The following is a 27,482-nucleotide window of genomic DNA, read 5'->3' on the forward strand; positions in this document are numbered from 1 at the left end:
AAAGCTTTATAGCCCATCCAGGCCACTTCAGTCAGCCGAGGAAGGCTTACTGCAATCGCCTAGGATCACTACAGCTCAGCTGGTGAAAGATCGTTTTCTTATAGAGGTCTTAAACTCTAGAAAAAATAAGGAATGCAAACTTGACTAGTGTTTTTAAATCAAAATTACAAAATATTTATTCAGGTTAGCAAATGAAGTGTTGTGGCTCATTTTCATTTTCATTTCATTTGTCATTGGCTGTTATTTTGGAATGTAGTTTTTTTTATCTGTTCATTGTTTTACTTACATTCCTGTGTAAAGTGAACATTGAACTCAAAAACTAAAATAGTGCTATGTACATAGAGATGTATTATTATTAGTATAAACATTGCATTACTATAAACTAACCTGCCACTTAGGATAAGTCAAGTCAGGTTTGAGAAATACAGTAAGACCAGCTGGAGTAACCGGAGCTGCATGTTTCAACCCAAGTACAAGACTGAGCTGAATGTCTCCCACAAAGTGTAAACATGAAATGTTATAAATAATGCCATCATTTAAAGTGATGTTTCTGCATATACAGTATCCTGTATTGCTTACTATTTCCAGGATTCTTTAAAAACTGCATCTGACACAATGCTATTGTGTAACCCTCTAAAAGAGTGATTTCCTGTTTATGCTGTGGTCCTGCAGGCCCCTCTCAATGGCTGCAGGTGTGAACCCCTCATCAATAAGCTGGAGAACCAGCTGGAGGCCACCAAAGAGGAGATGAAGTCAGAGATCCACACTGTACAGGAGCTCATGAACAACAAGATGGGACAGCTGGACCGCAAGAATAAACACCAGGTGCACTTACATACACTGACTCGCACCTCTTCAGTTACATTACTGAAGATCCATAGACCTGACCTGCATTTTGAGCTAAGTAGCTTACTACAGTCTTCAATTAACACTTTAAGGGACTTGGATGTGGAATGCGTATGTATTATAAGTTCAAATACACTAAATATTTTCATACACATACATGGAAATACATTCCTCCCTGGCAGCAGGTTTCTTGGATAGTTTGTCAGTAGGAATGACATCTGTTAATTTATTTGCCTCCACATTTTAGTTTAATATGAATACTAGTTTGACTCGATGTCTAGTAATATCTGAAGCTGGGCATCATTTTGTAGTCAACGTCATGCCTAGATAAGGAACTCAGAGTCAGTTTTTCTCAGTGGAAAAATGAATGCTGCTTTCAAACATCTCCACTGTCGCACCCTGTGGTTAAAAAAAGCTGATTTGCTGTGTTCTCTATACATTTTTCTGCTGATTGTCACTGGATACTCTGAATTATGAGATCACTGAATAATAATCGTACATACATACATACAGGTCTCCTATTAAATTTCTGGTCTGTAATAACACCAGGATCACCAGTGCTCCTAATTCCAGCGTAACTACCACAATTATCAGAGCTTGCTTGTTTGTGTGTAGTATTTGTTGAGGTTGAAAGTCTTGTAAACAGCAGTGTTAGCATGCATGTAGCAGTATTCATATTTCTGCTTATTAATGACCTCATAATTCAGAGGGTTCAGTGAAATTTTGTGGGAAAATGTACGTAGGGCAAAGCCACAGCATGTGAAAGTGGCAGTTTTTGGAAACACAGTTCATTTTTCCCATAGAGAAAAGCAGCTTAGACCTAGAATTCCTCATATGGGTGTGATGACAACGACAAAATGATGACACAACTTTAGAGTGTCTGTTCTGCAGAAGCTAACTTTGTTTCTTGTGATTTCAGATCATAACTTTAGACAAGAAGACAATAGAGAGTGTCTGCTGAAATGATGGGGTGGCGTTGTTTCATCTAAAGATCTGAACTTGTGAATTTGTGGGTCTATACTGCACAAATTAATCATATTTCTTGCTGATTTCAGATCAGAGCTTTAGACAAAATGACGCTAGAGAGAGTGTCTGCTGAAAGGACGGAGTGTTTACATCGCATCGATCAGAGAGCCAAACAGGAGCGCCTGGAGGGTGAAAAGAGACAGGTAAACTGCACATCTCACAGACTAAAGTGCTAAAGACTTGCCACTCTCCCTGTACCTGTGGATTAAGTGGCCAGTGTGCTAAAATAAAATGTTTGATTAATCACTATGAGTAATGAGGAAAAACTAGGATCTGAGGGCCAGATTTGATGACTTTTGTAACAGACTCTTGGCTATATAAGCCCTGACTTTGGGAGTAACCCAGTAAATTTTGATTTAAAGAGATATGCTTAATGTGAAATAATTCAAAGAATTATTATAGTTTTGAAATTTTCATTACTTTGTATTTTTATTTGGTTTTTCATTTTGGTTTTTGATTTTAGTTTACTTTCCCTTAGTCTTAAGGGTGAATAAAAAGTTTCAGTTTACTTTTCTTTTTTTGAAAAGAAGTAGTTATTGTTTAGTTTGTGCTAGTAGGTATTTGATATGAGTAGAATAAAATCAAATCAACAGTAGACTGCGCTTGGTTCAGCTCGTGCATTCCATAAAGAGAACCAGACACAGAAGTATTCACTTCTACACTCATTTACACACCAAAAATATGAGAAGGTTTTTTTTCTCAATAATGCCATTTTGTTTTAGTTTGTTCTGCAGTGGACATTATACAGCGTGATTCAGAAAGATTCATTTGATTTCAAAATAATTTATTTCACTTGTAAATCATTACAGAATAATGCAGTACATTGTAAATGGTGAGCATAAAGTTTATTATGTAATTTTACAAGTGTTCAATATGAACCTCCTCCAGCTGTACGGACATCAACGCCATAGTCAATCACATTCATCCCAAACTCGATTGAGCATGTCGGGTGTCACTGCAGTCACGGCTCTTTCAGTGCGATCATCCAGTGTTGTGGAACCAACGAAGAACGCTCTGAGCCTTTGGAGGTTCACTGACGACTAAAATCACGTTGCACAGTTATGACTGATTCACTCTTATTAAAGTGGAGAACGCAAAACGCTTTCTGCTCAGGGGTCACATCTCCTCACAGACTGAAGGGAGCCATCTTCGGTGACAGTCGCTATGTGACTGGTTCCTAGGCGTCTCACAGTTGAAAAAATATGGTGCTTTGAAATCGGGTTAATCTTTTTGAATCACCCTGTAGTTTTATTTATAGAGTGTCTGTGTTTTTGAAAACCGTTGTTTTTTCATTTTTATTATAGTTAACAAGCACATTTTGCTGCTAGTTTTTGCTATAGTATAGTTTTAGATACTATAATAACCTATAATTTAGTTAACTATAATAACCCTGTGTATCCCAAAACATTCACAGGACATGTACGTTGACTCTCCTACAGAACTGTGATTGCTTTCTAACCCTGGTTCTGCATATTTTATTGTTTTCCCACTCTAACAGACCTGATCCAACTAATTATTTAATTACTTACTCCAGGATTGAGAATAGGGCATTGAGAATTGGCATTCAGGTGGCAATAATATTACCGTAAGGTCTATGAGTTTTTAGTCATTTATATTTTCTACAAACCTCAAGGTTGCTCCATTCAAAACTGTGCATATGTGAATATAAAGTAATGCTGTATTTACATAGCTGCTAATATAATCCCCTTTAATCAGTCTGTGGGATCTCAAATTTCTGATTGACGTCATAGTTTTTCTCCTCCTGCTAATGCTCTCCCATTGTAGAGAGGAAGGAGACCAAGTTCTACCACCCTAACCAAGTAAATGATACATGAGAGACTCTTCCAAAGCATCCATCACTTTGGGATTTGGCAAGTGTTTAATATGAATGTGTATGCTATGAGACTGAATACAACCAGTAGCAGCTGCGGCATTCGCCTGGAAAATTATGGAAATGTGTATCTGCATGGGGCTAAAATGATCAGACCATGGGGTTTGGTAAAAAAACAGAAGAAATTTTGAACAAAATGTGAGAGGGGCGTAGACTTACCAAGGGCTCAAACTGACTGTGAAATTTCTGCTTCAACCCCTCATGAAGGCGAAACTCAAAACTAGGGACAGTGGTGCCGTAAGCATTGTCTGACAGATAGTAAGCCTGTCGTTAGCCCATGGATGTAACGTAAGTGAGCACTGCTGAAAAGTCCTCCAGCAAAATCCAATTAAGCATGTAGATGTGTGTCACGTGTGCAGAGAACTCAAACGATGGGGTCAAAAAAACATTACCTTCTGTAAGGGAAAAACAGAACTGCTAATGATAACATTTTTCTGTTCGGCTTGTTTTGCTTGTGTTATTGTTTGTACTCTAGTCAATAAAAGACCTTTAACTATTTGGGGGTTGGTTTAAAGGCCACATACCCTTTTCTGGGGTGAATTACGCAAAAGTTCAGCACCAAAAGCTTAACAAGTTGCCCCCAGATGTCTATTCTCACATGAAATCACATCTGGCGTGCATGAGACAGACATGGCCAATTTGGATGGAAATAAAATCACAGAGTAGCATCTGTAAAAGAAGAAATTACCCCAGGACCCTCTGTCACATCAAAGGTTCTGCAGTGTGCAAAGCATATTGCTGTTGCAGTATTTACCAGTGAAATCACAATGTTTTTTGTGGATGCCTAGTTGAGGGCCAGTTTTGCTCTGTGTGTAATTGTCTCTCTTCCTCCTCTCTGGATATTTAAGCAGGCCTCAGTGGTGAGTGAGCTGAAGAACTGGTGCCTGTTAAAGCTGCAGCGGATGGAGGCACGTCTGGCTGCAGACCCCCGCAGTATCCCCCTGCGCCGCTCCTCCTCCCTGGCCGAGACGCTCTCTGAGTGTGGCCAGGATGAGTGCGTGACCTCGAGTAGTCACCCAAGTGGTCATTCAGCTGGTCCCCATTGTCTGGTGCCCACAACCCCGAACGAAGCCGGGGAGGGAGAGACAGCAAGCGGCCCGCAAGAAGACGGGTCAGCCAATCACTATTTTGTGGTTCAGGTGGACAGCTCTCCAGGTAGGATACAAGCACACAGACGGTTCAGGTGGAGGTTGTGACAGATGGTCAGATGTGACAGATGCACGTGTACTTTGTGAACCAGAAACCAATACAAACATTCTCTCTCGCCCACTGATAAACAAAACAGGCCTTTTGGTTCATCACATGCACACAGTGACTGTGCGCAGAGCCTTTTGCTCTCTCCTCTCACAGATGAAGGCTTATGTAAGTGTTATATAATAGAAGCGAGTATGATTCTCAGGCCACATCTCCTGTGGGGTAAATAAGGCAATATAACCAAAATAGAATAACAGCTTCACACACTACCGTCGTCAGCTGTGCTCCCTGTGCCCCCTGGGGACCCACCACCAAGCCATTGTTTTGTGTTAAAACCAGAAAACAAATGAAAATTTAACAAGGTTTCAACCCTTTAAAGGACCCCATAGTATGGAAGATTGAAAAGTTTTGAAATATACTGTTCGCTTCCCAGTCCATATATGGAAACTATGCCACAAAAACAGAACATTTTAAGTCATTGTTTCTGTGATGTCATGAAATCCAAACCTTTACATATATCCACCTGTTCAGCCTGTACAGCAGTTTAGCTATGCTGAATTTATAGTGTTTCAGCCTGGACTGCTTTTTGAATAAGACATCCAACTAGAAAAGAGCTTATTTAAAGGCACAGTAACAAAAACAGCCTGTTTAATTGTAAAGAATAAAGAGAGGTTGGAAAATGGTTATACTTTACAGGGAATTATGGCCATTTTTTGTACATAAAACGAAACAAACATAAGTGGACTTTGTGGAGAAAAATAAAATACAAGGAAAATTAAGATATGGGCCAACTTAACTCTAAGAACTGTGAATAACAGTTGCTTAATTGAATGATTCTTAAATTCCACAATGAATTCCACAGATGTTTCCAAATGCATGCATAATTACATCGTTAAGATGTAAACAAAGTTCTGCTGAAGTTTTGATGTGAAATGTGCCATTCTAGAGAATCTTACAGAGTCAGAATTGTTTGCAGTGAAAGTGATGGGAACCAGATGTCCAAAGCTTCTAAAAGCTACATCACACAAGGTTTTGCAGGAAATCGTCATAAATATGCTGCCTGATGCATAATTTTGAGATCAGGTTTTGGCCTACAGTGTATTTGTTTAATCCATTTATGGTGAAGGGGTGCATGCAAAGGCAAAATAGTCCCCAAAGAAAACTTAATTTGTTTCTTTTACCTTTATTTTACCCCGTTATCAACAAAACAGAACACGTTTAGGTTCACTGCTCATTTTGGATAGTAAATGGGCTGTAATTGCACGACATTAGACATTGTGACCCCGGTTTCCGAACATCACCACTGTAAAGAAATCTGGGTCAGACCACTCTGACTTTGTTTACCTCTCAATTTTGACAATTAGAGGGTTTCTCTTTGAGCTTATTAACTGAATACTAAGCCTATAATTATGCCCCATTCATGCCCTCTGCTTTATGTTTCATTTATTCAACACAGTATCAGTGAATGCACCATACTACTGTTAAAAGGTGCTCAGCTACTGTCTTGTAACTATATAACCTACGTCATATTTTGTAGTTGTTACTGAACAATTCACAGTAGTTATGGGATTCACTGAATAAGAAGCCTGCTGTTTAATCATGGTGTTTATTAGAAGGCTAAAGCATTGATTATGCCTCTCCTTTTCCAGATGACAAGCAGAACATCCGAGACACATCCTGCCCGCTGGCCCAGGACAAGTCCGCGCCATCCTCTCCCCTCGTGGTCCGGCCGAAAGAGCGTGCGCTACTCTCTGCTGACCCCCACAGGTTGCAGAAGGAACTGCAAGACACGGGTCAGCAGGAACTATGGTTAAAACCCAGCCGGGCCAGCAGCCTCTCGCCGGCCACAGAACGCCGCTGCAGCAGCCGACAGAACCACGACCAGGACAGGCAGCCCAAGGAGCGAGGTAGGCACCATAAGAGGCATTCCCAGGGCAGGACTAAAGCCCGAGGGGGCACAAAGACCCTGGAGGTGTTTGGGGAGCGGCCGGCGAACGCCGGGGAAGCCACGTTCGCGCAGGAGCGGGACAACATGCACGCGCTGGAGGTGACGCAGTACTTCTTTGAGGCCGTGTCCACGCAGATGGAACGCTGGTATGAGAGGAAGATCTACGAAGCGCGGATGCAGGCTGACCAGCGAGCGCAGGCTGACCGGGCCGCATTGCTGGAGAGGATCACCTGCCTGGAGGATGAACTAAGGCTGCTCAGAACTAACAAACAGGAGGACAGCTAACAGATGCAGCAGCAGCACAGTGCTGTAAGGCCTTTTCACGGCAATTTTTTTTTTTTTACGGAAGAAAAAGATGCAAATACAACTTCTGAAAATATCCATCTTTCACTTGAAGTCTACATGGAGCCAGCTCAGTTTTCTGTATTAAATATCAGGTTGAGCAGAGTTACACTGTTTTGATTGCTCCAAGCCTCAAAAACCCCATCCAAAAAAGCCTTTGGAATCACGTTTTAGAGTTTAATTTGCCTTTTTTGCAGAATATGGATTAGCCAGTCACACTGACCAAAATAAACATGATAATTTAGTCATTGCTACTACTTGATGAAACAATTTCTTTGTATTTTTCCCACCTTGTGGGAGTTTTTCATTAAAAAAAGTACTTTACATGGAAGTTTCAGTGCGTTAAAAAAATTTTCTCTGTCCGTAAAAATAAGAGAAGGCCTCTAGGCTGTAGGCATGCTGGAGTAGCTTCTGTAAGAAAGCTAGCCTAATATATGCTGCTAACCTTGGAGTAGAAGATGCAGGACAAGCTAACATATGGAGCTAATGCTGGATTAGGACATTTTTTCCCCCAGACAGAAAGAAAAAACACTAAGGCTACGTTCACATCAGCCCTATAGCTCAGTTCTGATTTTTTTATACTCACATTGGAGTCATTTCTTTCTTAATGGAACACATTTGCGTTTGCGATCTGTTACAGATGTGAATCTTTAGCCCTGAAAGGACCTGCCTGCACCCATTCTCTGAATAAATAAGGGACAATTTAACCAGCTTTTCACAATTTTTGAATAATTTAATGGTCAAGATGTAAACAGTCATTCTGAGTGGCTTCATGTAAAATGCTTCATTCTAGAGAATCGTTCTCAGTAGTGGTGATAGGAACCAGACGTCTGAAGAGCTTTATGCCTGTAAAAGCCACCTCACTGAAAGCTATTACATAAAATGCTTACAGATGTGCTGCCTGATGCCTAAGACTTTGTTTCATGACAGGTTTGAGATAAAGTATTGACCTAAAATGGATTTTATATACTCCAGTGGTGGAGTGATATATGTAGCACCTCTGTTTGTGAAGCAAATAACATCCAAAGAAAAGTGATTTTTTCAGATGTAATACTTTTTTAGTATGTATAAAGACTCATAAGATACGTGTAGATCCACTGGTCATTTTTGTTTGGTTAAAAATCCTATATCTGCATGGTAGTCGTCATGACCTCTGGTTTCTATGACCACAAGTGTAAAAACTTAAGAGTCAATAAGGACATAAAAACACTCTGAATTACTCTGGTTACATCTGAACTAACTAAATTATACAGAAACACATATGAGGCCATGTATCGGATCTAGAAGCACATATGAAATGAGCACATATGAAAAGATTCCTGCTGTCTTAAAGCAGATCAGTCACATTTAGGCAAAAATCCGATTTGCACCTCTTCAACCCCATAATGTGAACGTAGCCTTAGTTGTTGTCAGATGAAGAAACTGGTTTGTGGAGTGGACAATTGGAACTTAAGCTACAGTACATGCTGTAAACATTTCCACTTTCTTTAATTGCTCTCCTCACTCGGGCATCCATGACTCATTGACAGAATTCAGTACATCAGATTTAAGGCCATAGATGTTAGAGATTTTAGTGTTTACATTAAAAATAAATTGAAAGTCATACACTGGTAGTCATCCAAACTTCTGTGGGGGAGCAGAGGTTTGACTAACAGTCACTTTCAAAGAAACAGAGAAGCTAATGTTGTGTATAAGCTGTTAAGGGAGAAACCATCCCTAGTTGTCTTCTTGCTAATGAAATATCCACAGACACTACACTGCTGCCCATGCTGGTGGTTATGCTTCGTAATATTTGTCGTTTACTAATTTTTGGTGCCAAAATGAAAGTCAGAGATGATTTAGGCACTACAAACAACCCGTTTACTTCAAAATATGACAAGCCAATTCTCCACACTGCTCATGGAGAGAACGAATATTAAAACCGAAAATACTGAATATTAAAAACAGAAATAAACCAAACACTTCCAGCTTACAGTAAACAAAGTCTTTCGCTTGCCTCAATTTTTGCATGTGCATCAAATGGCAGGCATGTCACTGCACTCTGGTTACATTTTCATCTTGTTTTTGTATGTTTTCATCAAATTATCGATCGCGTAAAATGCTTATGTCTGACTGTGTTTCCCACCAATCATTTAAACGACCATGTGCATTAGATATAATAATGTCTTAACATGAGGAAACTTGATTTTTATAGTGCGAGTGTTCTAAGTCTCTATCCTCACCCAGATTTAACCCACACTCAGACGATGCTTAGACTTGTAGAGGAGGTCCCATTTCTTTTAAACCAGCTTTCTTTAACATCCTTATTATCTTAAAAGCTTAAAGCAGAATTCCAAATTCTGTATAATTAAATAGCTAAGATGCAAAGAAAATCATTGAGTGCTCACAGCTGTGGTGATGGGAACCAGACGTCCAAAGATTTAAATGCCTCTAAAAGCTACAGCACAGAAACTTATTACGTTAAATGGTTACGTATGCATTGCCTGATGCCTGAAACATTGTTTTACAACAGTTTTGAACTAAGCTTTGTTAAAAAAAAATATATATATTGTTTTTTTCCTGGAAGAGAGGTACATACTGGGCATTGTAAGGCCAAATAGTACCCAAAGAAAACATCTTTACAGATTTACCCCTACTTTACCATTATCAACATTACATATAACACTTAGAAACACGTTCATTGGCCATTTTGGAAAGTAAATAAAATGATCTTGTAGACATTGTGACCCCTGGTTCCCATCACCACCACTGTAAAGCAATCTGAGTAGGTACACTTCTCTACAATGAACTGTTTAAGCCTAAATGACTTTTACGTGTCAACAATTGAATTATGCAGAAATTTTGAAAAATCAGTGAAGCCTGAGAGGTTAAACTGTGACACATTCTTGCCAGTTCAAGTCGTACAGTCTGCTACATTACTATAAAATGGGGCCATCGCTATATATTGTTGTGATTGTAATTGAATAATCAAGCAGTTATCTTAATGACTGAGTAATAATAAAAAAGGACAAACAATAATAATTGACTTAACAATGAAGAAACTAACATCTCAAAAGATTATTTTATTGGTAAAAGATGAACTAGAAAGCCTTTAAAAAAAAATGGTATGTAAACAGATGTGCCCACCAGGCTGTTTCTTACTGTACAAATAATGTAAAATATGCATTATCGTCATGAAAACTGTCATCAAGAAAGTCAATTTGAATCAGTGATTTCTTTTTTTGAGTAATTGAATAATCTGTTAATCGTGACAGTCCTACTCTTAAGTGGAACCTATTGTGCACTAACTCCACTGACTGGAATAAGAAACGCCTTGGGGACACAGTGAACAGACTTTGCTACCGTCTACCGCATCTCCATCATCTGTGCCAACATAACTGATAGGAATCTGGACTCTGGGTGAGTAGATATCTGGTCAAAAGTGAATAAGAGCAGATTTTGAGGCAGGAGATGAGCAACCACAGGCCCCAGAAACACCACTGCAAACTTATTTAAAAGTGGTAGTTGGTGAAAAAACAGTTTGTCCTCAACTTTCCCTGAAAAACGTTTGGGATCTTGAGTTTGTTTCCTTAGTTTTGCAGCTATGAGGCTACAAACTAATGTAGCCAACAAGTAATGAAGGCTCACACTTCACCAATTAGTGCAAACTGCGTGACTAAATCATCACATGCTTGACTCAAACCATATCAAGCTGTAAACTCAAACAGACTTGCTCATGTTGTTTCTGATGCTGTATGATGTAATGTTGTCTATTGAAATGGACAAAAGGACACTTCTGTCCGTTTTTATAGATAACAGCAGGCCTCATCTGCTACATTAGCCTCATAGATCCAGCACAAAACTAAGGAAGCAAACTTCAGACACCAAGCACGTCTTGGACTGACTGCACTGTGTGAACTGATCTGCCAGACTGTCATTTCAACATGAATTGCATTTGATAAAACTATTACAGGTCAGTCTGAATGTGGGCCTTAAACAGTACAGCTCAGCAGAAAGAGGTGCTGTTTTAAAGCTGGTTATACGAAGGGAATCATTTCTCAGATATTTTGGATAAAAAAAGGTTTTATGGAAAATGAGCATCAGAAGATCGTTTACACATTTCAGCCCAAAAGCAAGAACATTTTCTTTCATTTTTCATTTCTGTAACACAAAAACATTGTAATAGGGCATATTTTGCATGTACATGCTAATACGAGTAACTGCTATGATGTGGCATCAGTGTCAAAATGGTTTATTTTCCAGATGTTCATTGTTGTGACACTTGTGTGTGGAAGGTCAATGTTGTATGGAAATGTGTTGGATATTAAAAGGTAACTTTCTCTGTAAAATACAGCAATGAAATACAGATTTTTATAAAGAAATCAGAAATGTGCCATGTTTGTGTGTTTTCTGAGCCTATATCACCTCATTCGAAACAAAGTGCATTCACAAGTTCTGACAGTAGACATTAGGGCAAGATATAAACCAGTTCAGCGAGGAACTCCACCAATATTTCTAGATTTCTGCATAATTAAATTAAAAATTAAATTGTTAAGATGTAAGCAGTCGTTTAGAGTGGTTTAAATTTGGTCTAAATTTGGATTTACCACCATTTTACCATCATCAATATGACATAAAAACACATTCACACACGCACTGGCCATTTTGGATAATAAATAATTGCTATAATTGCATTTTAGACATCATGACCCCTGGTTCCTATCACCACCACTGTAAAGAAAACTGACCGTTTCACATCAAACCACTCGAATGACTTTTATGCATCAACATCTGAATTTTGCAGAAATTTCAGAAACTGGTGGAATTCCCCTTTAAGCTAATTTAATATGATGGAAGTGAGAAAAATGTATATTCATCATTGCCATCCGAAGGGCCTCCAGTAAACTGTACACTTGAACTTGTCAGGTGAGCAACTGTTGTCCGAATATAATGAATAGAATCAAACAGCTTCAGACCAAATTGGGCTCCAAGGAAAGGTGGTCCAAGACAAATGACCTCCAGGTAATCAAAACTAGTCCAGCTCTTACTGAGTCACTGCAGCAAGTGACCTGCTAACTCCTAGCCAAAGCAAGTGATCTCCTCAGCTCTTCTAGATGATTGTTGGCCTGTGTGATCATCATGCGAATAGCATCCTGTGTAGAACATGGAGAGATGATGAGTTTGGTAGATTTAATAACAATATTACAGTAACAGAGAATTTAATACAGTCTAGGATAGTGGTGATCCACTCTGCTCCTGGAGATCTAAAGCCCTGCAGAACTAATCAGCACTCTTGATTCTGAATTCTTAGTTCTTAATTAGAAAAATGGCAAATTTCATCACTTTTTTAAATTTTCACTTTTAAAGCGTATTAACTGATATCTGAGTGTATTGTCTTGATTGATGTTGATTTGTTGCTGATGGCAAATGAAAGCTGAAATTTAATTGGCTGAGATTTCCTGCTGCGTTACTAGTGTTCCGTCCCAAACCACATACTAGCACACAAAATAGTGTGTAAAAAAGTGCATACACCATTAGAAGTGCGCTCATTAGTAGGTAAAGTATAGAAGTGTGTGGTTTGGGACGCGGCGTTCGATCAGCCAGTGAGCCGCATTCAACAGCTGCTTTGCTGTACTGCACATTAGCTGCTCACTGAACATCTCTAAGCAAAGGTTTAAGGTATCTGTTGATTAAGGATCATTTATTGAGGTAAATTAATGCATTTATTGAGGTTAGCTGAGGTTGACTTCATATTCACCAACTTCCATAATTCGTCCTACGTTTAAGGCACCTCAGTGTAACTGCAGCACCATTTAAGGTGGAATGAAGAATTCAAATGGGAATTATATGTGTGAGTTTACTATTTAAGAGCTTTGGTACTTTTGTTAGACTTTGTAAAAATCACGCACTGTAATGTTCTGAACTCTAGAGATGTGCAAGCTTTATGGATCCAGTCTAGCTGATCTGCTCCTTGTAGTGTTTTTCTGGAGACTGCATCTGAAGTGTCCATATATCTTTTCATATTTTTCGTGGTCATTCTGATCTATTTTGCTATTTGCTTTTGGTCTTTAGCCACCTGCAGGGTTATAACTGCAGTAACAGAGAAGGTCAAGAATTAAGAGTTAACCAGTTCTTCCCTGCACAGGGTGTTCATTTAATTGTTCAAGAAAACACATAATCTGTACAGGACAAAAAGAACCAAGGAACAGCTCAGGAGCATGCCCAGTCGGAACACTTCATGACTGATTTTTGTACCTGGTTAGTCGCCTCCTTGTTCCTTTTGAACTCCTCTCTCGCCCAGTCCTTCAGGTATTTGCGATCGGCTTCATCTGGAACCTGCCGAATGGTCCTCAGCATACTGCGGTACAGGCCTAATACTCTCTGTCTCTGTAAAAACTGAAGATGTCGTCACACAGTAAGTCATGAACTGCAGTGCAATTCCAACAGCAAATGATCTACAGGAGGTAATTCATCTAAGACTACATACACTAAAGGACACTGGCTGAACTTGTCTATAGATGTTATTCTGTAATACAGCAATGCTGCAATGGAGCATGTAATGTACAGCCTTTTCTTTAGAAAGCGTTGGTAATAAAGGAAACAGCAGAATAACATTTAGCAATTTTTCTTCATAATTCAGTGGCTGAGATGTAAATAAATTCATTCAGAGTGCTTTGATGTAAAATGGTTCATTGTAGAGAAACCTACAGATGCTCTTTGCCGTAACGGTGATAAGAGCCAGAGGTCAGAGGCCCATGGTAAAATTAAAAAGAAAAAAACTAAAATTCTTCAGAGACTATATGCCTTATAAAACCCAGCATGTACCTCTTAACTATGAATGGATTTTAATAAAAACACTGTAGGCCAAAAACTATAGTAAAACAGTGTCTTGCGCATCAGGCAATGCATGTGTAACCATTTTGCGTAACGCCTTTTTGTGATGCAGCTTTTTATGGAAGTCTGGATGAGCTGCTGCTATAATTTTCTGGACTGTTATCTTGAGATCACATGATAATTAACTCATTATCTCAAGATAACAACTTGTTATTTCAACATACGAAAACTAACTGGTTATTTCAAGATAATTTTATTATCTTGAGATAAGATAATTAACTCGTTATCTCTAGATAACAATTCAGATAATTATAACTGCCTCATGTAGCTTTTAGAGGCTCTGGTTCCTATCACAACCACTGTGGCCACTTCGGACTGGGCAAGTTTCTTAGGAACAGAACATTTCACATCAAACCACTGATTATATCTTAACACTTTAATTAGTCAGATTTTTTAAAAAATTTGATGGAATACCCCTTTTACAGCAAACCACCTGCTGTTGACATTTTTATTCAACACTTCATTAGACTCAGCAGTAAGAGTTTTAGGAGATTTAGCACCCCTGAACCTGAAGGTGAGGAATGTTTTAATACAGCTACTAATTAATAACATACTTACAACGTCTTACGTTTCAAAAATGTTTCATTGTTTAACTAAATAAACCCTTACTGGGCCCCGATAGTGCAGCTCCAGTACGGCTTCTTATCAGACGTTTCCGTTCCACCTTAAACGGTGCAGCAGTTACGGTCCGGTGCCAACTAACGTTATTTTTTCCGTTCCACCTTAAATGGTGCAGCAGTTACATTCCGGTGCCAGCTAACGTTATTTTTTCCGTTCCACCTTAAATGGAACAACATTACATTCTGAAGCCGTATTACAGAAACTTCTTAAGTCTGAAATCTTATCTTATTGTAGCTCCAGACAGAAAACATGACCTTTTCACCTCAGTAATGGGGGTTAGCTTAGCTGTCTGGCCAACTAGCTTGATTATTTTGATTGCTTCCCTTTCAGCTGTGCGCGTATGGTCGGTTGCGAGGCAACAGACATGACAGTTGATTGTCGACTTCGATCGAGTAAGTTAAGATTTCCTAACTAAAGATAAGATGATGTAAGATAGATAAGTCTCCGAAATCAAGATAAGATTTGCTTCTGTAATACGAAAAATCTCAACTTAAGATCTGACAGGTTAAGATAAGACAAAAAGATAGCAAGTTTCTGTAAAACGGAGCCCTAAATGCGCCAGAATGTAACTGCTGCACCGTTTAAGGTGGAACGGAAAAATTCGAATAAGAAGCTGCCTTGAGCCTCGCAGCTCCAGTCCCATTTAGCCACGGAGCCGTCAGAGAGCAGCTGGAGTTCCTCACAGTGGAGGACACTGGTTTATATGTCATCTCATCAGGATAAATGATCTGTACACAACAGTTTTACACCCCTTTCAGTCTCCCCACACCGAATATCTCACAAACTGAGAATAAAGAGAATGTGAGTTTGGGTCAGTCCGAGTTAAGACCTGTTTCTCCACTTAGCTCCTTCACTGAAGGTCAGAAACATAGTAGACAGGGTTTAACCTGACCACACTGACTGACTGACTGACTGACTGCAGTGACCGATGTGCGACTCCCAGAAAAGGCGTTAAAGAAGTCCGCTGCGCCGCTAACCTGTCAGCACTGCGCGCTGCTCCGTTTCTTACCTGTTTGAGGTTCAGTGCAGTAGGTGGTAATTTTGAGACGGACATTTTAATAACATTTTTTGACCCGCACGTCCCAAAACAGGCATGCAGTTATTCTCCGTTTGTGTTTTTGACGTTAGGAGCTGCAGTGCTGCCCCCTTTTGTGCCGGAGCGGATGTGCAAACGGTACCATCGTTCAGCGTCTATTAGCTACACAGTTAGCTGATACTTAAAGGGGAAGTCCGACGATTTTTCCGGAAGTTCTGCATAACTAGTTAAGATGCAAATACTTTGGTGTCAAATACTCCGTTCTAGAGAAGCTTACAGAATCAGAATTGTTCACAGTGGTGATGATAGGAACCAGACGTCTGAAGAATTTAATGCAGTTTACAGACTTCAATTATCCCTGCAATGAAAACAGACCCGCATAGCTGATCACCAGCAAAACCAGCATATGTTGTGCACTGGATTATGAAATTCTAGTCACCAGCATTTTTCTATCATTTGAGCACAGCAGCTCCTGCCAAGCTGCATTTTGGAGATACTTGTTTGGTCATTTTGGACAGTAAATAAAATGGCTATATTTGCATTGTCGACATCTCAACCCCTGACCCCTATCACTACCACTGTGCAAGTTTCTCTACAATGATCCATACCCCATCACTCTAAATAGAATTGGTTACATCTTACCAACTGAGTTGTGGGAAAATTCTTTGTTGTGAGTTGTGGGAAGTCCTTCTTGGGCTGTGTTAGAGCAAGAAAAACACCAAATTGTGCAACTGGGTGTTGTGGTGGTACGAGTGCATCAGACACTGCAGTGCTGCTGGAGATTTTAAACACTTTGTCCACTCACTGTCCACCTTGTAGGTGTAAAGTTCATCTGTTGCTGCACAGTTTGCGTTAGTCATCCTGTAGTCCGTCATCAGTGGTCAGTTTCTGGCCACAGGACAAGGTTGGCTGGATATTTTACTACCATTGGATACTGCAGTGCTGAAAATGATCCACCACCCAAACAATACTCTGCTCAGTGGTGGTCCTGACCACTGAGGATGATGGGTAAAGAAAGGCAAACAAAGTATGCAGACAAAACATATGGACGACAGTCTGTATGTACAGAACTACAAAGTGCACCTGTATAGTAAGTTGACATGATAACAGACTATGAGTATCAATACAAAGCAGGTGTACATAATGAAGAGTCCAGCATAGATTTCTATGAATTGAGGCTGAATACTGATCTTTGCAATGAACAATGTTTTACCAGGTTTTGTAGTCATAGTGGAAAAAAAAAAAAGTCTACAAAAAGCTGTTGGAGAGAAAAGCCAGGCACATTTTTACTTGTGTTTGTGTGCCCTTGTCTACGCTGAGGGATACTGGGTTGCCAACCCCGTCTGTAATCACCATTGTCTTATTCATACAACCTTCAACTAAAATAACCCATATGAATTTTGACAGCTCCCATAACAATATGAACTGTGGTATTTGTCCTTGTGGCGTTGACTGCTGTGGCCCCCAGAGAAATGACTTGGTTTATTTAACCGTGTTCCTCAAACGACACCGCAAGGTTCAGTTTCTTCACTGTTCCACTCACTAAACTCAGAGAGTTACTGAGCCAAATCGGATATGTTAGGGGTTCTGGGACCACTGAGCTAAAAGAGAAACTTGGGCCCAAACAGATCTTACTCCCAGAAGACTCTGAAAAGATAGAATTTCTAGTCACCGTTTGCTATTTTAGGCTAGAATGTGTGTATAAAGGCTAGAAACAAAGAAAAAAAAAGGCAGAAAAAAAGACAAAAGGCCTGGTGAAGAAAGAGAGGAAGGGAGCTTGCCCTTGGGTTTATTTCCTACACCAACAGAATTGAGAATGAAAAACAAAACCAAAATGTACAAAAATGTACACTGCATAATTTATAAATACATTTCTGAGTGTATAAATTAGAAAATACACAGAAGGCTAATAATACAATTCACACAATTTTCTCTATCAGTTGCTCATACTAGCTGTCAGTTCAATCAACTGGCTAAAGATGCTACTTCCCCTCATGTTTTTGGTGAAAGAGTGTAAAATAAAAGGCACAGCAATACAGAGTTAATAAAATCGACCAATCCCTGCACAGCCCACTCAAGGCCAGATCAGAGCGAGAAAGACACCTACTCAATCATAAATTAACATGTCATTTGTGAAGAAGGCATAATCGAACTATTCGTTTCCACTAGTGTCCTCGTTTTACAATGGTTTAAATAAATTAAGGCTTAAAATGACTCGGAAGCGTGTTCGAAAAATACAGACCGTCCGAAGTATCATTAAATTCTCATTAGTTCAGACTGCACTGATAAAAAGAGTGCGATTTGAACGACGAACAAATTATACACACCCATATGTAGTGTAAAAGCAGACTTAAAAACCGTACCAACAAATGAGTGGGAGGCTGAACACACACTCACTCACTCATTCTTCCCACAGCCAGATGATGTGCAGTGTCTGCCTTTTGTTGCAGAATAAAGTCAACTAAACGTAGACCAGGTCCCGCCCCTGCCCCGCCCCATGCACCTGGATCGGGTTTTCAGGCTCCTCCCCCTGCTCGTCGTAACCCTCGTCGATGGGTTTGGGGCAGCTGTATGGATGGCCGTTGTCGTCAAAGAAGCGCCGGAAGGTGAACTCGTAGAAGGCGTGCTCCGGGTGCTTGCCGTTCTTGAACCAGCCATTCAGCGTGTCGTTATGGTTACCATCGTCATCGCTCCAGAGCTTATCTGGGTCGACGGGGTCGAAGTTTGACGTGTCTGTGCAGTGCGTGATTTTGGGGATGTAGGGTGCGGGTTGCTGCCGCAGGTCGATGGAGAAGTCGATGGTTTTGAAGAAGGGGTGCGCCTTGATCTCGTCTGCGCCGTTCTTCCCCAGCCGGTCCTCCGGCCCGCGGCACAGCTTCACGATCAGGTCTGATGCCTCTGGACTCAGCTTGGCCTGCGGTGGGATATGCAGCGCTGTCTGCCAGTTTATAACCTGAGAGAGACACACACACAAACATATATACCACAGGCAATGAAAACATTACAACAAACTTCGTTACAGTACTGTGCAAAAGTCAGAGACCACCCTTCCCCTTTATGAAACTTCCAAACAAAACAGCCATTAAGTACAAAGTATTAATTTTTCAGTATCAGAAAAAGCAGAAGCCTCAAAAACTAAACATGACGTTTTTCTCAAAATTTTGTTTGCCTTTATTCCAGCATCCATTTTCTTGGGAGACTTGCTTTGCGTTTTTAAAAGAAATCTGCAGGGATATCTAAGACTGAATATTTAAATTCAGTCTAAGAGGTTGGTTGCATTTTCTGCTTCACACAACTCAAGTAATCCCAATGACAAATTTAGACTCGTCAGTCCTTATCTCAGATATCCTGTTCTGTTCTAGTTCAAATCTTCTTTTTTTAGTCTGTTTTCTTTTCTCAGCAAGGGCTTTTTGACAGTTAAACTTTTCAGACCCAAAGCATTAAGTCTTCTCACAGTCAAAGGACACATAGAAACACCGGTGGATTTTTTTAGATCTGAAACAAGAATATAGCTTGATTTTCTGCTATCTCTGAAAGATAACAGCTTTAAGTACTGTTTATCTGATGGTGACAGATTTGGTGCTTCCTCCTTCCTTGTAAAGGTGGATTATCTAATGTGTAATCTCAGAAATAACACCTTTAGCCACTTTAGATGCATGAGAAAGAAATTTGCGAGGCAGTTAAAGTGTGCTTGGGGAGCTCCTTGCGTGAAAGTCAGTGTCTCTCTGAAGGGTAACAATGTCAGTGACACATTTAGGAAGAGCTTTTGTTGGGAGTACACAGCTGGAACTACTCGGTTTTAAGATTTGAACGATGGAACAGTTAAAGTGGAAAAAGAGGTAGTAAAAGTAAAAAGTGGACAAATTAATCACTGATAGATTCGATGATGGACTTGGTTTTGAAACTTATGTTTATGTGTGTTAAATATGTTTCCTGTTTTTTTCCTCACAAAAAATGAATAACTTGTACTTAATGGCTGTTTTGACTGGAAATTAAATAAATAAAGTGGTGGTCTCTGACTTTTACACAGTACTGTAATCATTACTCCAACACCCTAAATATTCAGGTTTACTGGAGATGAATCAGGTGTGTTTGAAGATGTAACGTACAAAAAGACTAGAGTTTGAAAACATCATAACATATCTACTATATTGTCCAGTTGCATTACATTTTCCAAAATCTTGTGTAGGAGATTTTTACTCACCTTCATCTGGGTCTCCAGTGGAGTTGTAGCCAGGAAAGGAGGCTGGCCAACCAGCATCTCATACAGAATCACCCCCACGCTCCACCAGTCACACAGCTGTGTGTAGCCTGCCATAGCACAAACACAGACACAAGTCAGCTAACAGAGAAGAGTTTCATGTAAGGACATATTAACTGATGCATATCTGTTTACCCTTGACAGCCTGGGCTTTCTTTACCTTCTGTTCAGCATGTTTCTGAATAAACTTCAGAATGTCAATGACAAATGGATTCAAGATCCCAGTGTTTTTCAAGGTATCTTACCGTTTGCTTGGCTTGTATGGAAATGTTTAGGTGTAACTACAGCACATTTATTTTGCAATTCTCAGATTTAGATATTTGCTTGAAAACATAGGTAACTAGCAATCCATATGAACTGAAATTCTGGAAATGAGACACACATTGCCCTTTAAATCCTTAACTGAATATTATCATCTGACATTCTGCAATACAGGCATAAATGCAGTTGTGGGAGAGACCGCAGCCATGCAAAGCACTGCAGCATAAAGGCCATTTCAAACCAGCACAATATCACTTTAAACACACTGTAAAAGTTACTCTTTGCTGCCACTGGCGTAAGAAATACTCTGTGTACTGAGTGAAGTGTGTAAATGAGTGAGTGTACTGAGCGTATGGTAGGGTACCTGTCCGTAGCAGCACCTCTGGGGCGATGTAGTTTGGTGTGCCCACTAGCGAATGGGCCAGGCAGCGCTGGTGTTGCCTAGCAGCCCGCCGTTCCAGTGGCTTGAGACGGTCGCCACAGCGACAGTTTGCAGGATCTTCCCACTCCTTACTGAAATCCATACTGTCCTGTCGCACATGATCACCTGAGAAAGAGTCAGACAGTAAGCATTCACTATAAGCCACAGCAGCCTATGTTAAGTACACTTTTTAAGAATGGATGAGAACCTAAACATATCATTTGTGTGGATCCCACAAACCCAACATGTTCAAAATACTCACCACTCTGGTAGTACTTTGAGTCGTGTGTCCAGCGGAACCCCGTGCACAAGCCGAAGTCGGTGAGCTTAATGTGCCCGTCACGGTCTATTAAGATGTTGTCTGGCTTGATGTCACGGTGGATGAAGCCCATCTTGTGTACGCTCTCTACAGCGCAGGTAAGTTCAGCAATGTAAAACTGCGCCAGCTCCTCACCAAAAATGCCCAGCCGGATTAACAGGCTCATCATGTCGCCGCCAGGGATGTAGTCCATGACAAAGTATAGGCTGTCCTTGTCCTGGAATGAGTAGTAGAGCTTGACCACCCATTCGTTGTCCGCTTCAGCTAAGATGTCTCTCTCGGCTTTCACATGGGCCACCTGGTTCCTCAGAAGCACGTCCTTCTTACGCAGGGTTTTCATAGCATAGAGTGCACCAGTGTCCACCTTCCGTGCCAGACAGACCTCGCCAAATGCTCCCACGCCCAGTGTTTTTATCTTCTCAAACATACACTTGTCCATCTTGGCACGTTTGAGGCGGATGTAGTTGGACTCTTTCTGAGAGAGCATCATGCGCATCTGTTCTTGGGCATCCTCAGACAGACCCACCTGTAGAGACGATATTTAAATTACTCAAAGCTTTATAACAGTCAGCCACCCACCTGAAGAACCAGCAAATTATTACAACACACGGCACATTCAAAATTCACATTCATTACTCATTAAAATTATCAGTAGCATCATTTGGATATACTCAACCAACCTGTACAACATCACAATACACCTTCACAGGGAGTAATCCTCGTTATACTGACGTTTACAACAAACAAAATCAAATTTTGAAGTACATGTCACCAAAGTGCAGTGCATAAGAATACTTCACCTAAAAATATGGATGAGAGCTGGAGAGGAACAATTAGCAGTATGCTAACCGGTCTTCACTTGTACACTTCTCATTACATTGTTTTTTTTTCCTCACAGATAAAAAACAAAAAAAAAATCAGTACCATTTTTATGTGAAGTACTCCATACACAAGAAAAATAATAGGCAGCAGCCACTGGTATTTAGCTGGAGCAAAGCATGCAACCATGCATCTCACATACATTCTACAGGAAAACCCAGTAAGTTCTGTGTGTTTTTATGTTAGGACAGATTTTCACATGCTGTTTGGTCACCACTTTTCGATTAACAGTGCCTTACTTTGTCAGCTGTGTGTGCGGACTATTCAGCTGCCAGGAGAAACCTTTATACCCTGAAAACCAGCTGCCACAGAGAGAGGAAGAGAGAAAAGACAGGGCTAGGAGCAAAGAAAAATATCACAGTGGAGGAGAACCTCCCATTGACAGCATGACAGAAAAAAGAGGGATGGAAAGAAGTAAATACCAAGAAAGAAAGCGACAGACGGCGAACTCAGAAATAGACAGGACACTAACCCGTTGCATCTCACTCTCCAGCTGTTTCTTGCGCCTGATTCTTTGCTGGTGATTCTTCAAAATGTTCTCCACATGCTGCTCCATGAAAAACTTAAAGGCCTGTGGTGAATACAGCTGCACCCTGCCTTCTCCTCGACGCTCCTCGTCACGTTTGTTCTTCCGCACTGGTACCGGAGATGTAGTGATCTGCTTCTTCTCCCGCTCTGTGCTCACGGCCGTCTCAGAGCCCTCGGCACGCTCACTGGAGCAGGTGCTGGCATTGTCCGTATCATCCTCACCACCCTCATCTTCCTTCCTGCCGTTGGGGTTGGACTCGTAAGCTGGACATGGAGCAGATAGCTGCTGTTGTTGCTGCTGCTGCAAGAGGTGCTTGGGGTAAGGAGGTGGAGGACCCTGGTAGCTCGGCACCTCAGACACAGCTGGTATCTGGGGCACAGCAGGCCCGGGCACAGAAGCCTCCTGAAATGGAGAGGGAGGAGGAGGTGGCTGCTGCTGTTGTTGCTGGAGCCATGGTGGGTGTGTTGGGGCCACAGCTGTGTGAAGTTCAGGTTTTTGTACCCGCATGCTCTTCACTGGCTGCAGAATGGGTGCCTGTGTGATGGCAGTGACGGTGGTAGCGGAGGGCTGGGAGCTGGGAGCGGGCGGGCCCTGGCGTCCACCCGTTGGAGTGTTAGTGAATGAGTTGGAGCGTGCTGGGATGCTGTGAGGCCAAGAAGGGGGAGGGACTTCCTGGTTACTGCTGTTTCCAGGGGAGGAGCCAGGCTGCTGTTGTGATGGCCTGGGCTGGGGCATTACCCCAAGGTACATGTCCAAGTTATGGCTGTTACGGTTAGGCACCAGCATGGATGGAGGCAGGTTGCCTCCGTTGGAGTAGGGGGGAGAAGGCGCAGGGCCGCCGGCCTGCATCTGCTGGGCTGTGGGACTGTGCCTGTTCGCTTGACCCAGTGGGTACGGAGGAGGAGGCTGCCTGCCGCCACCCGCCATGCTCATGTAATCTGCCTGCGCTGAGCCATTCTGGGGCCAGGCAGGGGGAAAGCTGAACTTGTTTCCCCCAGAGCCCTGCATGATAATGGGCTGGCGGCCCACAGGCACCGGGCTGATGCCCCTCTGGGCCTGGGCTGGAGCGTTCGAAAAACCATCAGGCCATGGCCCCTGTGGGACTGGGGAAATGCGCGGCCCGAGGTAGTCCATGTTTCCAGAATAGCGCTTGGTGGCGGGGTTCGATTCCCAGGAGGAGGGGGGAGGGGTGACGCTACGCACCTGAGGAGGAAGGGGAGGGTTCACCCGCTGACTGCTAACCCCAGGCGCATGGCTCTGGGGGTAGGTGGAAGGACGGGGTAAGTCGGCCTGAGGGCCAGGGCTGTTTGATCGGTACATGATGCCGTCGGACATCAGAGCGCCATGCCACTGTGGAGCCAGAGATTCCTTGGAGCCTTTCCAGCTTGGCCTCCGCAAAACGGGCTGTTGGATGTGAGAGGGGCCTGCGCAGGAAACACACACACTATTGATGCCTTGAAACAATACTATGAGAGAGATGACAACATGAGCAGAATTAAAGCAGTCTATTTCAAATTTATGTGACATTAGTAATCAGCACTTATATCAGCACCATTTCCCATTTCAAACTACTGCCCCAATGAAAATTTCCATCTCCGTAAATGCAGGCATGTAGTAAAAAGAAGCACTCATTCTCTAAATGGACCAAAATGTGGACATGGGTCCCCCAGGAGAGCTGCACCCACCAGTTGCTTTGATAGCTGCGTTAGCTGGACGTGCTGCTGCAGCTGCCATCTGCTCTCTCACCGGGTCCTGGTAGCTCATCTTACTGATGTATTCTATAGCTGCCCCCACACTGCGATTGTTGGTGTGCTTCAGAGCACAGATCACCATTTCCTACACACACATACACACAGCTTTAAAACAGGCAAGCATTTTGCAAATCAATCGCCATCAAACATGCCCATCAACTTCATTTAGTTCTCTGGCCAACCACTTACACACATACACAAAATAAAACTGCACAAGCCGGCTAGTAGTGAACCTGACTATTTTACATATGGAATTCAAACACAAGTTTGCTTTGTTGCATTACATTATCTCAGCATGCTGTGTAGCTTTCAGTATAATGAGAGTCTCTCACAGGCCCTAAACAGGCAGTACAACATGCTGTCATTACAGAACTATTCCTCCAATGCGAAACATTACTGCACTGTTGTCTCCAAGAGAATACTGATTTCTAAGAAAACAAAAAGGACATAGAACACATACCTGTGGTTGAAAACAAGTCAGCAGTGTTGCACTGAGCCCTGTACTACAGCTAAAACTTGTCTGGCCACATACCATTGTTGTCATACCTAAACTATGCAAAATGATCACCTGACAAGGGAACGTTCTTATTTTGGTCAACATAAAGCCCATGTGTTTACATTACTGTTTAAAAAAACATGCACTCATTCATCACAAAGAGATACAGACATTAATAAATTTGGGAAAATTCTGTGCTGTATTTGGACAGTTCTCTTACCTCTTCAAAGCCTGCAGCCAACAGCTCCTGAAGCATCTGCGTGTTGACCTCAGGTGTGCGACCACTGCAGGTGGGCTCGTTGGCAAACGGCAGCAATGATTTGCGAATCTCCTGCAGGGCTTTGTGGTAGGGGTTTTTGGGGTTGGTGCTCCGGCCTTGCTGCCGCAAGTCCTCCGGCAGGCTCTTGCCGCCACCAGTTTCCACTTTGGCAGCATCAGAGGGCCGGGAGAGGTTTCGCAGGCTCTCCCGGATCTCCTGCAACATCTGCTGACTGTTGCCACTGTAGTTGCTTGCGGGAAACGTCTTGGGCCGCATCTGCCTGTATCCTTCGGGTTTCTCGCCTCTCTTCATGAAAAACCATGTATCTTGCCAATCACGGAGGTGAACGAGGTTTGCAGGGAGCACAGTGACACTGTCAGAGTTAATGACAAGTAGGTTTCACCTGCATACCAGAGCGATGACAATATGCCTGTCAGAGGAGGTGAAAACTAGTGACACTAATTAAACTCTTCCAAATAATAATTTAAGAAGTGACGTTATGCCATCCCAACCTGACACTTAGAGCTACAAAATGAAGAAGCTGTAATATCTGGACTTATCAGAAGTGCCCGCTTTCCACAAGCCGTCCACGCAAAACCTGCACGTTATCTAATCTTTTAAATGTTTTGCAATGTAAACTTCGCTGGAATGTATTTGTGCAGGTGGATACAATACGTAAGCTCTGCCCTGCTGTCAGCAGTTTGTTCATTTATGGTGAAACAAGAAAAATGTCTGGAAATCTTAAAAATAATGATAATAATAATAATAATAATAATAATGTTTACTTTTTATAGCACCTTTCAGGCATACAAACACAGCTCAATGTGCTTCACAAAAAGCCTGCGAACAGGTATAAACGAAATAACAACAAAACTGCTCGAATACGTTTTCTGACGAATCTGAACAGCGAATAACTCCAAACCTTTGAAGCATATAAACAAAGCTGCTTCGCCACTTGTGTTTTTCTCTATGAAGTCTATGAAGGACCTGATTTCCTTAAGATCCCATTTGAAATACTATCTGACAGACAGGAAAACACCAAACCCATTTTATAGATTTAAAGCTAGGTTAAGGACTTTAATATCAATTCTAGATCAATAGAGCAGGTTGAATTAGCTACATGATTAGGCAGACAGTAAAGATTAGATGCCGAATGCTCCAGCAATAAACCAAACTGGATAAATTAAGACCGCAAGTGAAATGTACAGACGTTTAGGGAGATACAGAACTAGACAACGAGTTATCCAGTGTGTAACACTGACTCCTAACAGGCTCTTTATGCAGAACAGCGAAGTTAGCCAACCTAGCTTGCTTAACTAACTTACTCTGAATTAACGTTAGCTTACCGAGTTACACAGCTTCACTATTTAACGTAACCGCTGTAACACCGAGCTTATTCTATCACCTTTGAAGCCTACACTATTACACATTACGTCTCGGACTGTGGTACTGATAAAAGGTTGTGTTTATTTCCAGAGGACCTCAAACCTGTTGATAGCGAGGCCTAAAAGTGAACTATTCAAACTCGTTAGCTAATGCTACCCAGGTTAGCTTAGCCGTTAGCCTCGACGCACAGGAGAGCGTTAAAGTTACTCACCCTCGACTAAAGAATATCCATCTTGGTCGCGCCTGAAGTTTAACGCGCGGTAAAGGTTTGAGAAACTAAAAGGAAAACCAAAAGACGGAGGAAACGAGTCCGCGGAGCTCGGCTAGCTTGCTAACGACTTCGCTTTTGTATTGACACCGTCGCCTTGGCACTCCGAGTCTGTCAGTGCTGTGATGCCCGGATGTGTGAAGACTCGGCTCTGTTTTCCAGAAAGCTGAATACGACGCGCTGCTGCAGCTTCTCAAACGTCTCGTTTGCTCATATTTACTAAATGTTTGGAGCAATAAACGGAATAATTACAGAGAAATAACTGTAAACTGAGTTGTTTACATGCATTACAGTGTATTCAAATGATAATACTTCTATTAATGCTTCTACTGTAGTGTGTTAATGAGAAAAGAAACGCTACTTTTTACTCAGTTAAATTATTAGTCTTTCACATTTAGTAACACTTTTTTGTGCTTAATTATATTATGTATTATGCATGTTATGTTACGGGGGAGGGGGCGTTGGGGGTCAACAATACTCCAACAATAACCCCTATAAATAATAATAAAAATAATAAAAACACGTGATAAGGGAGATTAAACAACATTCACGTTCTGTCTCCACTTTGAGTAACGTTGGAAATTATGTTTACTTATTTTTTGGTATTAAAAAACGTGTGCAATATTATGGAAGTGAATTTCTGCCACTGAACATAAAGAAAACATTTAGTAAGCCATAATAATGAGTTTTTCATAAATTATTATTACATTTTTTATTAAATCTCATAATTATGACTTAGCATCCCATAATAATGACTTACTATTTCAGAATTATGATTTAGTATCTCATAATTATGACTTAGCATCCCACAATAATGACTTAGTGTGTCATAATTATGACTTAGTATCTCATAATTGTGACTTACTCTCATAATC

At 41.3% G+C, this 27,482-nt stretch overlaps 3 protein-coding genes across 7 annotated transcripts in view; 1 reads left to right on the plus strand and 2 right to left on the minus strand.

Annotated features, from left to right (window-relative positions):
• Nucleotides 1-11,619, plus strand: part of ankrd6b (ankyrin repeat domain 6b) — a 38,033-nt gene extending 26,414 nt beyond the window's left edge. For 3 of the 4 annotated variants that reach the window (XM_036582381.1, XM_036582380.1, XM_036582378.1), the window contains 4 exons: nt 673-825; nt 1,902-2,015; nt 4,612-4,918; nt 6,607-11,619. In XM_036582381.1, the coding sequence (XP_036438274.1) occupies nt 673-825; nt 1,902-2,015; nt 4,612-4,918; nt 6,607-7,190 (1,158 nt within the window). In that variant the 3' untranslated portion in view covers nt 7,191-11,619. The remainder of the gene's footprint in view (nt 1-672; nt 826-1,901; nt 2,016-4,611; nt 4,919-6,606) is intronic. The other variant, XM_036582382.1, reaches the window with a different exon arrangement.
• On the minus strand, nt 11,292-15,860 carry lyrm2 (LYR motif containing 2). The gene is made up of 3 exons (XM_036582383.1): nt 15,751-15,860; nt 13,482-13,622; nt 11,292-12,379 (listed from the first exon to the last, which is right to left on the minus strand). Exons 1-3 carry the CDS (start codon nt 15,793-15,795, stop codon nt 12,299-12,301), a joined length of 267 nt encoding a protein of 88 aa, XP_036438276.1. The 5' UTR covers nt 15,796-15,860; the 3' UTR covers nt 11,292-12,298.
• A 1,672-nt stretch (nt 15,861-17,532) lies between these two features.
• Nucleotides 17,533-26,750, minus strand: lats1 (large tumor suppressor kinase 1). Of its 2 annotated transcripts, XM_036582385.1 has the most exons (8): nt 26,551-26,750; nt 24,915-25,383; nt 24,133-24,283; nt 22,391-23,871; nt 20,983-21,565; nt 20,664-20,846; nt 19,982-20,088; nt 17,533-18,730 (listed from the first exon to the last, which is right to left on the minus strand). In XM_036582385.1, exons 2-8 carry the CDS (start codon nt 25,263-25,265, stop codon nt 18,239-18,241), a joined length of 3,348 nt encoding a protein of 1,115 aa, XP_036438278.1. In that variant the 5' UTR covers nt 25,266-25,383; nt 26,551-26,750; the 3' UTR covers nt 17,533-18,238. The 2 variants fall into 2 exon arrangements, with proteins under 2 accessions (XP_036438278.1, XP_036438279.1); XM_036582386.1 differs by lacking the exons at nt 17,533-18,730; nt 19,982-20,088; nt 20,664-20,846 and adding an exon at nt 22,158-22,220 and having other exon boundaries at nt 21,176-21,565.
• Between the last annotated feature and the right edge of the window lie 732 nt (nt 26,751-27,482).

This window comes from Colossoma macropomum, unplaced genomic scaffold, assembly GCF_904425465.1.
Source record: "Colossoma macropomum unplaced genomic scaffold, Colossoma_macropomum, whole genome shotgun sequence".
NCBI lineage: Eukaryota > Metazoa > Chordata > Actinopteri > Characiformes > Serrasalmidae > Colossoma > Colossoma macropomum.